The sequence below is a fragment of the Sapajus apella genome, unplaced genomic scaffold (assembly GCF_009761245.1).
Source record: "Sapajus apella isolate SASKATOON/1434 unplaced genomic scaffold, GSC_monkey_1.0 scaffold245, whole genome shotgun sequence".
Taxonomy (NCBI): Eukaryota; Metazoa; Chordata; class Mammalia; order Primates; family Cebidae; genus Sapajus; species Sapajus apella.
In genome coordinates, this window is record NW_022437185.1 from 428,015 (window position 1) to 444,291 (window position 16,277).

General features: G+C 45.9%; 1 protein-coding gene across 1 annotated transcript in view; it reads left to right on the top strand.

The window, feature by feature from the left end:
- The first annotated feature begins 5,972 nt into the window (after nt 1-5,972).
- Nucleotides 5,973-16,277, top strand: part of ANKFY1 (ankyrin repeat and FYVE domain containing 1) — a 68,644-nt gene continuing 58,339 nt past the window's right edge. The window contains exon 1 of the mRNA XM_032271695.1: nt 5,973-6,044. Coding sequence (XP_032127586.1) covers nt 6,035-6,044 — 10 coding nt within the window. The 5' untranslated portion in view covers nt 5,973-6,034. The remainder of the gene's footprint in view (nt 6,045-16,277) is intronic.

The window sequence follows — 16,277 nt, forward strand, 5'->3', positions numbered from 1 at the left end:
GATGAAAAGCAATTAGGATTAAAAGTTTCCATTTAATTTCCCTTAAACCATTGAGGCTTCATTAAACTCTTTTCACTTACTAAACTTTTGTATCTTCTTTGTTTTGACACACTCCCCTTTGCTTTTATCTCTTCTGTCTACCAGAATGTTCTCAAATCATTTAGTTCAAATACTGAAATACTTAATGAGCAATTACTTGATTTTTAATGATGACTTCGAAGGAGTCATCACTAGGTGCTTTGTCCCTTTTGTATTCTGGTTGCACCCACCTCTTGGATTGGATATAGCAATAACATTTATTGGCTGTTACGAGCTCTTGATCCCAGTCATTACCCCGGAGAACTAAAAACAGATGGTTCTTAATTCCGCTTACTGGAAATTTCCCCAAACAGTAGCAAATCTGACTTCCCCCCCTTCAGTTGCCTAGTATTAAGGTTGAATAAATGAAGCATGCACAGCTACAGGCTTTCTACTTCACCTCTGGGTTTGCTGTTCCAAATGCTATTTACTCTCATACCCTTCTCTTTAGTCCTTCATCTTCCTTTGCCTCTATTCTCTACTGCAGATTTTTCTCACCTATTGTACAAAGAAATTGCGATGTATATTTTCATGTAATTTGATTTTGGAATTCTGTCACCTTATGTAGTGAGTTCTTCCAAAATATAATTTTTTTTCAATAATTGTCAAGTTGTTGGCTTTTATTGTATTGAATGAAGGCTATAATACTGAATGCCAGAGAAGTGGTTTAGAAAACTCTCAGGTTGATTCCTTATGCAAACAAACTTAATACTTGAAAATCACATGGCCATGGCAGTATATGTATTTGGTTCTATCTAGATTCTTCTGTGAATCTAAAAGCATTACAGGGGTAAATGCTTTGCTATTTGACGTATAGATCCTGTCACTAACCATAGTACACTTGGATTTGATTAATGTTTGAGCTGAACTATATTTCATATCATACAGTTTTCTAAAACAGCTTCAGTGAATGGTAAAATGAACATGTGCAGTGTTAAAGGCAGGCCCTGGGCTCCTTTATGTTTGTTGTGAGGTTGTGTGCGGGAAGTAGTCTTCGGCTTCTAAGGGGGGTTAGAACTTGAGACAGTAGCAGATGGGACATGTGTTTGTGAGAATCAGTGAGAATTCGTGCATCTCCGCTCTGTGGGGTTTGGGGAAATGCTTTGGCAGAAGAGTGAAAGAACTCCTGCCAATAGCCCAGACCTCTGCAAACGCTGTATGTCCTTTTTTAAGCAGAAATAAAATGGTTGAGGATGTAGTCACAGTAGAAAGTGATTTTTTTCTAAATCCCTGTCTGTTCTCTGCTCAGAAGCATTGTAAAAACCCGTAAACATTATACAAACCTTATAAAACTTGTAAATGTGTTGTGACTGGAAATTGTTTGATTCATTGGAACCCAGTTTTCTTTAAGAACTTCGTGACTTGGTCTGTTTTTCAAAGACTATAAAAATTGTTGCCCCAAAATATCAGCACTGCACACCCCCATGGGACTTGGAATGCAATCCCTTTTACTTTTTTTTTTTTTTTTTTTTAACTGGGTCTCTGTCACTCAGGCTGGAGTGCAGTAAGAACGATCATAGCTAAGTACAGCTTTAACCTGCTGGGCTCAAGTGATCCTCCTGCCTCAGCCTCCTGAGTAGCTAGGACTACAGGTGTGTGCTACCATGCCTGGCTAATTTAAAAAAAATTTTTTTAAGAGATGGGATCCCTCCCTTTTTACTCTTAAGTCAGAAATTGTTAACATGGTGGTTGCTTGTGGCAAAATGGAGTTCGAATTTTGCTCTCCTATTGCTGCAATTCTGCTAGCAATCTATTGAGGTGAAACTTGGGATTTGACTCTTCAGCAAGCAGCAAATGACCTAGTAACTCAGGGACAACTATTTTTGAACTTTAAGTGCCACTTTAATACAGTTCCTTTGATAAAACCATGTGGTTTTTTTTTAGGGCTAGCTCTAGGGGAGTGGAAGTGAGAGCCAGGAATGAGTGCGTCTCTCTTCACGTGCTTTTCCACCTGGTGCCCTGACTGTGCCACACTGAAACACAGGCCCACGTAGATGTTACAACTTCCCTTCCTCTGTCAGAGATGTCATCTGTGCCTTTCTCAGTGTCCATCTGATAATGTAAATTTAAATGCCTCTACGTTTGATATGAAACCCACACTCAGATGACACTGAACCAGGTGGCCGTTGCTCCACCAGCACCTCATCATCAGTGTGAAGTGATTCTTCTCTGCTTTAGGAAAAGGATTTTCCCCCAAAACTTGTGCCAACATCTCCCTAGATCTTACGGATTGTAGAACTGTTGGCCATGTCCTAAATTTGTTCCAAATTCTTGTAGAGGCATATAGATTTCAGTCTGTGCTCGTATGGGATAGATGATCTCAGTGGCTTTTTGGCCTCTTGAGTTTAAAATCCTTGTCATTATAAGGTAATGTTTGTGAGGTTATTCCACTAGTACTGTGATCATGTGGGTGTCATATCTTTTAACGGCCTTCATTCTCGGTTGTGAAATTTAATTTTATATGCTCACTCACCCTCTACAAAAATCTGCCCGCTTTGGGCTGTGGTGCTTGTGTATCATTGCCCCTCTGGTCTCCAGTTGGTGGAATTACCTTTTTTGTACTGCCACTTCTCAGCATCTTTGAAATCTGACATAATGTTGCTTCATTCCAGTTTTTTTTAGTTCTGTAATTTGTTGATTGTATTTAACTATGTGAGTTCTGTTGTGATGTTTACTGTATTGTAAAGCACCTCATTCATGTGATGGGTGCTCTAAAATCAATAAATGATGACTTAGAGGCTGTATCATGAGCTATTTTGGTTTTAGGATGCAGGTCTCAAAACCAAGTTGTGGGATTCTTTCTGTATAAACAGCACATGAACCTGGCTCTACCATAAAGATAAGCTAAAAGGTGAGGAACCCAGACTCCAGTGTGGACTGGAAGAGACTAGGCATCATCAGTCATCACCTTCTGTCCTCTAAACAGATGGAGAAACACCCAAATACCTGCCCAGGGCCATTTAGTAAGTTAGTGACGAAAGAGGCAAGACCTAGTAGAGTGCCTTCATTTCTTTACAAGATAGACAAGATACCAGCATCCACTTTGTATCCTGAATTCTTACAAATATTTCATACAGAGTTAGCGTTAGGTGTTGAAAGCTTGTTTGTCCTTGATATAAATCACTAGTAGACTGTTAGGCCCTCTTCCTTACAAACTCTGAGAAATGAACATGGATCCAGACCTCTTATTCAGCTAAATAATAAACAAGAAAATCCCCCGAGAGAAGTTTTGGGAAGATCAAGGATTATCTCCAGAGTGTAAATTCCCTGATAAATATATTTAGAATCAACTGTTGTGGAAGGGTCTAGATGATACACCAAACTTACAACAGTTACAAACAGACTCAGGATAATAGCCAAAATGTTTTATTTGCATGCTGCTTCAAATGCAAATGAACAGGTTTTTGATGGTGTGTGCAAGGCACTAGGTTCCAGGAGAGTTGTTGCTTTTCTGCTCCCTGGTGGGATAGGGCTAATCACCACCTTATCACAAACCCTTTTGCTTTGGTGAAGCCCACAACCCTGCAAGGATTCAGTTCACAGATCAAATTCTTTTCTGGGTGTGGCATTTCAGTTCAGTTTCAGATGTGTGTAATCTGGCTGCTAAGGTAGGATTAGCCTTTTTGGCTTGTCGGCACTCCTCACTGAGCTTTAGTGAAATGGTTAAAAGAATCTGAATTCTGTTCACATAGGTAAATAAACTGAAGGAAAAGCCTTTCACAAAAGGCAGCCAAACACATCTTGTAAGACAGGAGCTGCATAGAAAGTCCTGGGCAAGACACTTGATTTTTTTTCCTCTTCTCAGCAGTATCCAGTAGGAATAAATACACTAGCACCTTTGTGTTCACAGTGACTTCCGTTTATTCCCAACAAGAGCACTGGAAATCAAATTTCTATTCGTTGAGCCTCTCTTTGCGGCAAGCTTGTGCTGTGTGTTTTTCCTAAAGGTTCTAGTTAAATTCTTATAAGAAGCTTCCACAGTAATCATTTGTCATGAGGAAGCAGGTTCAGGCTGCTTTGCCATCGCTGTAAAGCACACAGGTTGCATGGCTGGGATTCGGTCCCACTGCCTTCCTTACATAGTGGGTGCTGTTAGCCCTTCACAGGTGGGGAGGCCAGAGCTCAGGAACACTGACTTTTCTAGCGTCATCCAGAGGGTGGATGTGTTGGGCCTGCTGCTTGACCCAATTCACTGGACTCCTAGTGTAAATTTCCTCCCTCTTCCCGCCCCGCCGTGATGGCGCACTGCCTCCCAAGTGTGTTCCCCTGCGCTCTTGAAGCTAGGGCAGACAGCATGCATTCCCTTCCTCTCCTTCATGCTCCTTGCCTGAGACAGCACCACACTACGTTCCTCTGAATCTGACTGACAAAACCTGAAGTGGCTTTAAAATGCACATGTTCAGTGCTCAGCTTTTTCAAGATGTCTGTATTTCTGGTTATAGCTAATGTTACAGCTCCCTCCAAACCTGTTGGGTGTTGTAGTTTACTGAATACTACAAGTGCTTCATTTCACAGGCTTTACTTACGTTCTCTGTAACTCAGGGGTTACAAGCCTGTAAGAGTCCCCTCAAAAGACAAGGGCCTGCCGGGCACGGTGGCTCACGCCTATAATCCCAGCACTTTGGGAGGCTGAGGAGGGTGGATCACGAGGTCAGGAGTTTGAGACCAGCCTGGCCAATATGGTAAACCCTGTCTCTACTAAAAATACAAAAATTAGCTGGGTATGGTGGTGGGTGTCTGTAATCCCAGCTGCTCCGAAGGCTGAAGCAGGAGAATCACTTGAACCTGAAAGGCAGAGGTTGCTGTGAGCCGAGATCGTGCTACTGCACTCCAACCTGGGCGACAGAGCAAGACTGTCTCCCCCGTCCCCCGCCAAAAATAAAACAAGGGCTCAGGGATACCATGAAGTCCTTTTTAAGAGGGGTACGTTCGCCTCTGGTAGAGGGCTCCTTAGAGCGAGGCTGGGATGAAGAGGCAGTCAAGCCCCTGAGCTCATCCATCCCCTCAGGAGAGTTCTTTGATCATGGGCATCTAGTCTCAGCATGCTCTGAAAGGGCACACGTTTGTTTATTCCTGCACGTGTGCTACTCAAAGGGCGAGGCCTCTGGTTTTCATCAAATTCTCAAAGGGGGCCATGGCCCTCTAAATCTTTAGGAACCACTAATTCTAGTCCAATTTCCTCGTGAAACTGAGGTAGGCTCAGATGCGTCACAAGGCTGGCAAGGACCTGTCCATAATCAACACAGCAAGTCAGCTGCAGAGCCAAACCCGAGCTCGGGTCTCCACTCCCAGAATAGCACACCACGGAAAACACCTCTTCAAACATTCTGAGCACCTGCTGTATTCCAGAGTCTAGGCTGGTGCTGCTGAGGTTAATGACAGTCGCCATGCAAATCAGGAATCGGCCATGACAAAACTCTACAACTTTCACGTCATTTTCATGTTACGACCCGGGCCATATGTGCAGGGTACTCCACGGCAGACAGACGAGGCTGCTTGCGTCCCGGAGAGCCCGGCCTGCCGGGCCACTGTTGGACGCACCTATAAACCATTCTCAACAGAGAGAGGCACTTGAGTGACGGCGCTTCCACGGAGCCTGGCAAGGTGTCCCCTACCCTTCTTTGTGCCTGAGTGTGGCTGGCTCAGGGCAGCTCCCCCAAGCACCTCCCTACCCACACCACCTCCGCGCCTCTCGTCTCCTGCCGCAATCAGAAGGCTTACACATTCAACGGCGTCTCTCCTGTCCCAGGTATCTGTCAGCCCGAATGCCTACGCTTCAAAACGACTCCCGCGGAGCCCAGTTCACCCGCTCAGCTTTCATTCAGCGCTTTCCTCCCCTCGGCTCCGCCCTTGGCCGCGCCTCCCAGGATTCTCGCGAGACTTGGTGCCTCGGTTCCGCGCCGCCCCGGCTCCTCCGCGCACTTCTCGCGAGGCCGGAGGCAGTGCCGGGTCAGACATGGCGGAAGGTAGGGTTTCTGTGGAGCCGAGCAGGAAGGCGCGGAGCTGTGGGGGCGCTGCCGGCTGGGCGAAGCTGCCCTAGGAGGGGACGGCCGGGCGTGGTTGCATGGGGGGGGGGGTCCCCGCGGGTCTCGCGAGCCTTCCTTTCCAGCCTCTCCAGTCCTCGGCGGGCCGGGGTCCGGAGTTCGGTTCCTATGGCAACGCCCCTCCCGCGATACGGACCCCGCGGGACTGCGGCCGGCTGCGGAGCGGGGCTGGGAGGTCCCGTGCGGGTGCTGCGTGCAGCGGCGGGGCCGGGCGGCAGCGGGGGAGGCTCTCGAGTGCCGGGACTCCGGGGGAAGGAAGCCTTCTCCTTAGGAAATCGAAACTGCTGTCCTGGCACGTCCTGCATCCGGAAGGGGTCCATCCCTCGCCTGCGGAAGAGCGTGGGACTCCTCGGGCTGGGCTGCGCTGGGGTGGGCTAGGGTGGCGTGGGGGCGAGGCAGTGCGGAGCTGGCCCACGCGGCAGGCGGGCGCACTGGCGGCTCCGGCTCCGCCGCAGCCCCTGCCTTCAGGCCAGGCGTGCTGATGAAGACGGGAGGAAGGGGTTTGCGGGAACGGAGTTGGCCAAGGTCACACTGCTCGCTAGAGGGCCGCTCGGACCAGACCTCTGTGCCTTTGCTTCCCAGTCCAGTGCCCACCCTCTGCTCTGGTGCACTTTTCATGACATTGCACGTTAAGGCACTCTGGTCTCTCAGGGTCGGCCTCCCTTAATGTAGCAGTGATTAGAAGTCTTCATTGTCAAAGCCTCATTGTACACGTAGGGGGAAAGAAGGCCCAGAGACAGGGAGTTACCTTTCGAGGACTGTGCAGCGACACTGAGGGGTCTGGCCAGCACGCTTCTCCTCTTTACCCCGTCACTGGAGAAAAATACTTTTTATTTGACCTTTGTTTATTGAGTGACTGCAGTGTGCTTGGCCACGACCTGTCCTGTTGGTTTAGAGCTTTGACTGTAGCCATCACTTTAATGGATCTTAGATTTGGGCACACATGACAGTTGGTCGCCATTTCTCATTTGCATTAGACTTCAGAAAGACCTCGTGAAGGAGGCCTGGCGTGTGCATTTGCCCTTTATTGATAAAGGAATGTAGGCAAAGTTACAGAGATAGCTGGGACTGGCATCCAGTTGGTTTTGGGGTGTGTGTGTGTGTGTGTGTTTTGAGACAGGGTCTCGCTCTGTCGCACAGGCTGGAGTACAGTGGCGCTTCAGCCTCCTAAGTAGCTGGGACCATGGCCGCTCAACATCACACCTGGCTAATTAAAAAGTGTGTGTGTGTGTGTGTGTGTGTGTGTGTGTGTTTGTGTGTGTGTAGACAAGGCCTTGGCTCAGTGTTGTGGCTCGCGCCTGTAATGTCAGCGCTTTGGGAGGCCAAGGTGGGAGGATCGCTTGAGGCCAGGAGTTTAAGACCAGCCTGGCAACATGGGGAAATCTCGTACCTACAAAAAAATACAAAAGTTAGCCAGGTGTGGTGCCACGTGCCTGTAATTCCAGCTACTTGGGAGGATGAGACACGAACTACTAGGGAGGTGGGAGGATCCCTTGAACGCGGGAGGCAGAGGTTGCAGTGAAGTCCACCAGCCTGGGCGACAGAGCAAGAGCCTGTCTTAAAAAAGAGAGAGACTAGTGTGAGCCACCGCACTCAGCTTAAATTTAATTTCTTATAATATAGCACAACTCGCATTTCCAGGCAGAATCTTCTGTTTTTACATGTGAATGTTAAAGGTTGCAAAACAATAAAATGACTTTTATATTATGTTAAAAAAAAGAAAGAAAGAAAGAAAGACTAGGTCTCTATGTTGCCCAGGTTGGTCTTCAACTCTTGGGCTCAAGCAGTCCACCTGTCATGGCCTGTCAGAGTGCTGGGGTTACAGGCGGGAGCCATCGTGCGTGGCAGGCACTGTTTTAAACTTTGCTTTTTATCCCTCCCTGGACGGGGAAACTTTTGGTTTTGGAATGTTGCCTGAAAGAAGAAAAGAAAAGGAGCTAAAAGCTAAGACAGTCCCTGAAGTTACTTTTTGGGTAAATCACAGAGTGTTGTCTTACGCAGCAGACAGCTGTTGCCCACAGGAGTGAGGTGGGTAGAAAGGTTCAGGAAGGCCTTCTGTGAGGTAATGGGTAGTCTGGCGCTTTTACACTAGGAAGGTAAGCTGAGTGTTTTGGGAATGCGTTACCAAGGTTGAGATTGTGGAGGGCGGCTGGTTTTTCACTCAGCAGTTTCACTCACACCTGCTGTGCTTTGCAGTCAGGTTCCAGCCCTGAGGAGCCTGAGTCAGTATAGTCATCATCCAGCAAGTGCCTTGGGAGACATCTTGCCAGTGGGGTATCTCTCCTTAAAGACACAAAGAAAACATCCTTTCAAGGTTAAATTAGCAGAGAGAGAGAGCTAGGTAAGCAGTCATGAAGTTCTGACTTTGCAGTCTTTCTTTTCTTTTCTTTCTTGTCGGGAGTCAGAGTCTCATTTGCCCAGGCTGAAGTGCAGTGGCACGATCTCAGCTCTCTGCAACCTTCACCTCCCGGCTTCAAGCGATTCTCCTGCCTCAGCCTCCTGAGTAGCTGAGATTACAGGCACCCGCCATCATGCCTGGCTAATTTTTGTATTTTTGTAGAGACGGGATTGCACCAAGTTGGCCAGGGTCTTGAACTCCTGATCTCAGGTGATCTGCCTGCCTTGGCCTCTCAAAGTGCTGGGATTACAGGCATGAGACACTACCCTCTGCGGAAGTTTTTCTTTCATCTTTGCCATTACCTTTGCTGCAGTTTCCCTTTTAACCTTTTCAGTGTCCCAACTTTTTGTTGGGATTTAAGCTTGTTAGAAACAATGTTGCGAAGTACGACTAGGAGGCAGTCTGGGCCATTTAGCTTATTAACCTGAAGGTGCTTTCCTGGGGTATTAGGACTGTGCTTTAACCAGATTCTCAGAGCCCACTAAGCTTGTTCGGAGAGACTCATTTAAATATAAATAAATAGCAGATATCCGTGTCATATAATGGTTGAATGATCTGTAAGCACACCCAATGGGAACGTCCCTGATAGTGGTTGGTAGGTAGCGTGAGAATGTGGGAGATGGTGTTTACTAGGAATAGTAAACAGAACCTTCAGAGAGTGGGTATACAGCCGCTTTTGTGGCTTGTTTAGAGAACAGCCTTCTTTCCTTCCATCTATCCATGGCTATTGATTTGACCATATATATTTAGTGAAGTCTGTCCTAAAATTAGTTTTATTTCCCCACTCTACTTCTCTGTGGCTGTTCTGCTAATCTAAGCTTCATTTGTAGTCTTTTTTTTTGAGACAGGCTCTCACTCCGTCATCTAGGCTGGAGTGCACTGGCATCACTGCAGTCTCCACCTCAGCCCCCCGAGTAGCTGGGACTGCAGATGTGCGTGCCACCACATGCAGTAAATTTTCCTATTTTTTGTAGAGTTGGGGTTTTGCAGTGTTGTCCAGGCTAGTCTTGAACTCCTGGGTTCAAGCTATTTGCCTGCCTGGGCCTCCCAAAGTGCTGGGATTACAGGTGCAAGCCATTGCGCCCAGCCCTAAGCTTCCTTTATAACTCAGCTACTTCAAAAGGTTCCAATTGAAAGGTTGCTTTTAACTTTTCCTCCTAGATTTTGCTTTCTCACAGCCTAATTCACACAGTTTCTAGCGTTCCCTTTAAAACATGAATCAGATCATGTCTCCCACTCTTCTTAATACGCCTGCCCCTCAGTGCCCAACTCACACAGTTCTCCCAAGGACCTTTAAGTGTTAACAGGGTCTGGCCCCCGCTGAACGCATCCAGCTTCTTTCCTACTGCCCATACTGTGCCCTTGCCACACTGCCTTCCTCGCTGTCCTTTGTACGTGCCCAACATGCTGCTACCTCTGTGTCTTTGTCCCTGCAGTTCCCTTGGCCTTCAACAGCCCGCCACTGTCTCCACACAACTGATGCCCTTTTCATCACTCAGTGTCTGTTCAGTTGTCATCTCATTAGAGAGATTCCCTCCCTGGAATGTAAACCCCATGAGGGCAGGGACTTGTTCTGTTTTGCTGACTCCTGTATCTCCCAGCTTAGAATCATGCCTGTGGTTGAAAGAATGTAGTGATCCTTATTGAGCATCACCTGCTAGCCATCAAGAAAAGTTGCCTGAAAAAATAAAAAGAAAAAAAGTTGCGTGGATACATCCTTAGCCTCTTGCCAGGCAAACTGGCTGGTCCAGCCTTTATTATGCTCTGGATAACATAAGTCTGCCAAGGGTTACCTAGCCTACTTTTCATCCAGCCCATTTGCGGTTTAGCAACTAAAATATAATGTTTAAGGCTGGGCACAGTGGTTCACGCCTGTAATCCCATCACTTGGGAGGCCGAGGTGGGCAGATCACTTGAGGTCAGGAGTTCCAGACCAGCCTGACAAACATGGTGAAACCCCATCTTTACTAAAAATACAAAAAGTTAGCTGAGCATGGTAGCAGGTGCCTATAATCCCAGCTACTCTGGAGGCTGAGTCAGGAGAATCACTTGCACCCTGGAGGCAGAGGTTGCAGTGAGCCAAGATCGTGCCACCGCACTCCAGCCTGGGGGACAGAGACTGTCCAAAAAAATAGTAATAATAAAATAGGATATAATGTTTCAGAGCTTAGACACTGCAGTGGGACATGGGTTTAAATGCTAGCTTAAGCTGTGATTGTAAGCAAGTCAATTAATTGCTCTCAGTCTCAGCTTTTTTTTTTTTTTTTTTGCGACTGAGTCTCGCACTGTCACCCAGTCTTGTAGTGCAGTGGTGCAATCTTGGCTCACTGCAGTCTCCACCTCCTGGGTTCAATCAGTTCTCCTGCCTCAGCCTCTTGAGTAGCTGGGACCACAGGCTTGTGCTACCATGCCCCGCTAATTTTTTTGTATTTTTAGTAGAGACGGGGTTTCACCATGTTGGCCAGGACAGACTCGATCTCCTGATCCACCTCGTGATCCACCCGCCTCGGCCTCCCAAAGTGCTTGGATTACAGGTGTGAGCCACCATGCCTGGCCTGTCCTCAGCTTTAAAAGGGGGATCATTCTAACTCACAGGTAGCTGTGGGGATCCTAGGAAATAGCACAGGAAGAGCCTTTTTCCACAGTGCCTGGCGTACTTTCCACAGTGCCTGATGTTTTGATCCTGGCACACGGTCTTTCTCTTGAGTGTCCTCTAAAATCACCCTCGACTTCTTTTCCTCAGTAAAAGTAAACATTGGAAAAAAAATGTAATTTTTTTTTTTTATAAATAGTATATTGAACAGAAAATTTATAAACTTTTATTATCTCAATGGAATTTGCTCAGAAGGATACTTTTGACAACAACCCAAGTAACGTGGTGAAAACACTTCATATTCTGAGTATTCATTGGCCAACACAATAGCCACTAGCCACATGTGGTTACTTAAATTTAATTAAAATTAAATAAAATTGAAAATGAACTTCTCAGCTGTGCTAGTCCTAGTCCAAGTACTCAATAGCCATGTGGCTGCAGCTCCCCTAATGGACAGCACAGATCAATAGAACACTTGCAGCATTGCCAGAAGCGCTGTAGACAGCGCTGTTCCAGAAAATGCTTCATCAATGTAGGCTGATAGAAATAAGGAAAGAAAGAACTTTGCTGCTTCTAGTTTTGAAATTTATCTGTTTATTGTTTTACTTATTAAACAAATGTCCCAGGTCATTGATAATTACGTGGAGTCTAGCGACCTCTCAAGGACTGTTCCTTTTATACCATTCTTTTCGTTTCTCCCCCTTTCCTTTCACTGCTGTCACCAGCCGTAGCTGTTTGCTTTCTCCGTGTGGATTATTTTTACTGAGAAATAAAATGTATCCTTTATGTGGATATGTCAAAGTGAAGCTACTATCCTGTGCTGAGATACACTGGATTCCCTCACTGGCAAGGTGGCTTTGGTGTAGGCAAGTTGAGATATGATGATTCACAGCCAAGCCGAACAAAATGAGGAATTGCCGTGTCCCCAGAATCTCCTGTTGAATGGGGGAGACCAAGAACCTGTGGTATTTATGGAACTCCGCCTAGGAAGGTATAGGCGGGAGGAGGGTGAGATAACCATGGAATGGGTCTAGAGGGAGAAGTAGTTGCTAGTTAAACAAGAATAGCCAGAATTCAAGCTGATTCACAGGGAGTTCTGAGGTTAGAAGGCGAGGTAAAGGAAATTGTATATGAGAAAGTATTGCAAGCTGAAAGGTAAAGCATGCTTAGGAGTTGCTTTGAAAACTCAGAATAGGGAGAGATTTTTTTAAGGAAGTAATGGGGAGGGTATTTTGGATGATCAGGGAAAGTCTTATTGCAGGAGACGTTGCTCGAGCTGAGCTTCGAAAAATGGCCCTCCTTTGGACATGGGGACATGAGATGGAGGAGAGGTATCTATTCTAGGTGGAAGGAATTAGTGGGATGTGAGGTTGGAAGAGTATGTTAAGGGCCAGAAAATTAAGGGCATTGGTCACGCTTTTGGATTTTATTCTGAGAGTCCTGGGGCGATACTTCTGAAAGGAATCAGCCAAGGTAGTGGTGTAAGTGGAATCGTCTGAGGCTTGATGAAGTGACTGCAGTGTAGAGGATGGACGTGGGAAGAAAGGAAGCTAGAGAGCAAGCTGGTAGCAATGGATGCTGAGCCATTTGGTAGGAGGTTGTGGGGCTGGTGAGGATGGCTGGGAGAAAGACCGCAGAAGGTGTACAAGACAGGACCTCTGAAACCGTTTAAATGTTGATGTGAGACAAAGCTCAAAGATGACTCCAGGGTTCTCGGTCGGGTGACTGGGACAAATGGCTGAGCTGCGAACAGGCAGAGGAGGAATAGATTTGAGAACAAATATTTTGATCTCACTTTTGGGCATGTTGTCTTTGCCTGGTATACTTCTATGTGGTTATGTTTAATTTGGAAGTGTTTCCAGTCGGGAATTTGGGAAATTCGTGGCAATTAGTTAGTATTTGTTGTGCATCTCTTATGAAACCAGCCCAATTGTCAGTGCCATAAAAGGTGAGCTTTTGAAAGAGGTGTAAGTCATGCCACTGACTTTAATACAGAGGCAGACAAAACTAACAGAGTTGAATTGCATCAGGAAAAATCTATTTTACGGTAGGGGCAAGCTACTGTGGCCAGGGATGACGGAATGAGCAGGACGCAACCTTAACCTTAATGGAACTTGCAGAACAGAGAGGGGAAGGCAAAGTGTTTTAAGTAAGTGTGCATGTTGTACTTCCTAGTTATACTGGGTTTTCTCTTCTACGTTCATGTTAATGGCATGACTGTTCAGCCAGACTCTCAAGTCACTAACCAAAAAGTTATCCCTGACTCCCCTGCAAATCTGCATCAGTCACCAAATCCCCTGGATGCTGTACACCTCTCAAATCTGTGCGTTCCTTTCTCCTTTATTCCGTTAGTACAGGTGAGTGGTTCTCAACCTGGAGGACCGTGCACGGTACAGTCACCTGGGAGTTTTTTCAAAATCCAGATTTGTGGGCTGGGTGTGGTGGCTCACACCTGTAATCTCAGCACTTTATGAGGCCAAGGTGAGTGGATCATGAGGTCGGGAGTTTGAGACCAGCCTGATCATCATGGTGAAACCCTGTCTCTACTAAAAATACAAAAATTAGCCAGGCGTGGTGGTGCACACCTGTAATCCTAGCTGCTTGAGAGGCTGAGGCAGAAGGACTTGAAGCCTGGACATGGAAGTTGCAGTGAGCCAAGATCCCTCCATTGTACTCCATCTTGGGCCACAAGAACGAGACTCCGTCTCAAAGAGAGAAAGAAAGAAAAAAGAAAAGCAGTAGTGGTGGTGGTTAATGCATTACCAGTGAAGAGCTCTTCTAATTTGATGCCAACAAGGAAGATCGTATTTTCTGGAAGTTGAAACTTTAATGTTAAGCATTTTATGTGGAAGATCCTAATAAAAGCCTGTAACAAAAAATTACTCTTGTGGTTCTCAAAATCGAATGTCATCACAGCCTTTACAGTCATTTCTCATTTATCTAATGGACATAGTTAAAGCAGAATAGGTATAAAGTCATTTAATCATTAAAGAATTACATGGTTGGGCGTAGTGGCTCGTGTTTGTAATCCCAGCACTTTGGGAGGCTGATGTGGGCGGATTACTTGAGGTCAGCAGTTCAAGACCAGCCTGGCCAGCATGGTGAAAACCCATCTCCATCAAAATACAAAAAAACAAAACAAAACAAAAAGCCAGGGATGGTCGTGCATGCCTGTAATCCCAGCTGCCTGGGAGGCTGAGGCAGGAGAATGGCTTGAACCAGGCAGGCGGAGGTTGCAGTGAGCCGAGATTGTGCCATTGCACTCCAGCCTGGGCCACAGAGCAAGACTGTCTCTCAAAAAAAAAAAAAAAAAAAGAATTACATGAAGAGGCTGGGCACAGTGGCTCATACTTGTAATCTTAGCACTTTGGGAGGCTGAGGTAGGTGGATCATCTGAGGTCAGGAGTTCAAGACCAGCCTGGCCAACATGGTGAAACCTCATCTCTACTAAAAATACAAAAAAATTAGCCGGGTTTGGTGGCAGGCGCCTGTAATCCCAGCCACTTTGGGAGGCTGAGGCAGGAGAATCGCTTGAACCCAGGAGGCGGAGGTTGCTGTGAGCTGAGATCAGGCCATTGCACTCCAGCCTGGGCGACAAGAGCAAAACTATCTTAAAAAAAAAAAAAAAAAAACATGAAGAACACTAATTCACTGCTAAAGTTTTGGCTAGAATATAAGAACTACAGGAGTGTAGAGAAAGGAGATGCCTTTGCTCTAAAGAATTAGAGTAAGTGGTGTTGGTGGTGTTACTCTAAAAAGACTTATTGCATACTATGTGGGTTAGAACTGGTGGCCAGAGGGGAGTAGAGTGCATTTACGGAAGGAAATGCAACTCATTTAATTCCTGGATTAATTAATGACTAACCTTGATGTTCTGATGCTGGAGCCGAAATCTGGCATCATGGTATTAATGGATTGGGCTCTGGCTTAAGATGCCAGATCTTGGCTGTCTCTTCTGCTAATGGTGTGACTGTAGGCAATCCACTTAACCCAAGTGAATTTCACTGTTAGCATGTTACTGTTTCAGTATAGTTAGAATCTGAGATGATGAATGTGAAGAACCTAACTGCTATAGGAGACATAAAAAATATTAATTCCCACTTTCTCTTTTATTGCAAAACATTACAGGAAAGTGTGTTTTCTTTACTCCATAAAATGATGTTGACACTAATGCAGCAAAAAGTTACTGGGGTATTAAAATCTTTTACTATACAGAATTTTTGGTTTGTAAGGATAGGCATTTCAGTTTCCTGTGGCTGCTGTAGCAAATTTCCACAAGTGGGATGGCTTAAAACAACAGAACTGTGTTCTTATGACCCTGGAGGACAGAAGTCCGCAGTCAGTATCACTGGGCTCAAATCAGGCTGTCAGTAGGGCCCTATTCCCTCTGGAGGCCCCAGGAGAAAATCTTCCTGATTCTTTAGCCGCAAGAGGCTGCTGACTTTCCCTGGCTATTGGCTGCATCACTCCAGTCTTCAAGGACAGCATCTTCAAATTTCTCTCTGTTCTGTGTTTACATGACCTTCTGCTCTGAGTGGGCCAAATCTCCCTCTGCTCCCTCTTATAAGGATACATGAACAGTTATGTGCTGCATAACGATGTTTGGTCAATGCAGAGACACTCTTTTTTGGTCATATAAGGCAACATTCACAAGTTCCAGGGATTAGGATATTAGTATCTTATGGGGATGGGGGCATTTTTCAGCCTACCATGGTAGGTAAAGTCAGAAGATTTCTAAAATTCCTCTATGTGCAGTTTCTGAATGCTCAAAGACCATGTGTGCCACACAGTTCAAGATGCTGTCAGTGAAGTGAATAAGATGGTTTCTGGGATCAGGAAACTTAAGCCAATCAGAATGCCATATTAGGAAACTGGCACTTTTGTAGACAGTTGGGAACCAGCTGAAATTGTTTGGTTAGGTAAGCTGTGTTTTAGGGAGATTATTAGCAGTGTGTATGGGATAGAATAGACGTGGAAGGATGAGAAGGGCGACATTATGTGTGTGAGTGATGCTAAGGCCTCAAGGAAATGTTGGTGTGATCAGCAAGAAATAGAAAGATGTCATGGTACATCCCAGAGGAAGGAGTTGTTAGATTTATTGAGGTGTGATTGGCAAACAAAATTTACTAATTGTAACTGTGTATACCAAATATATACAGTCATA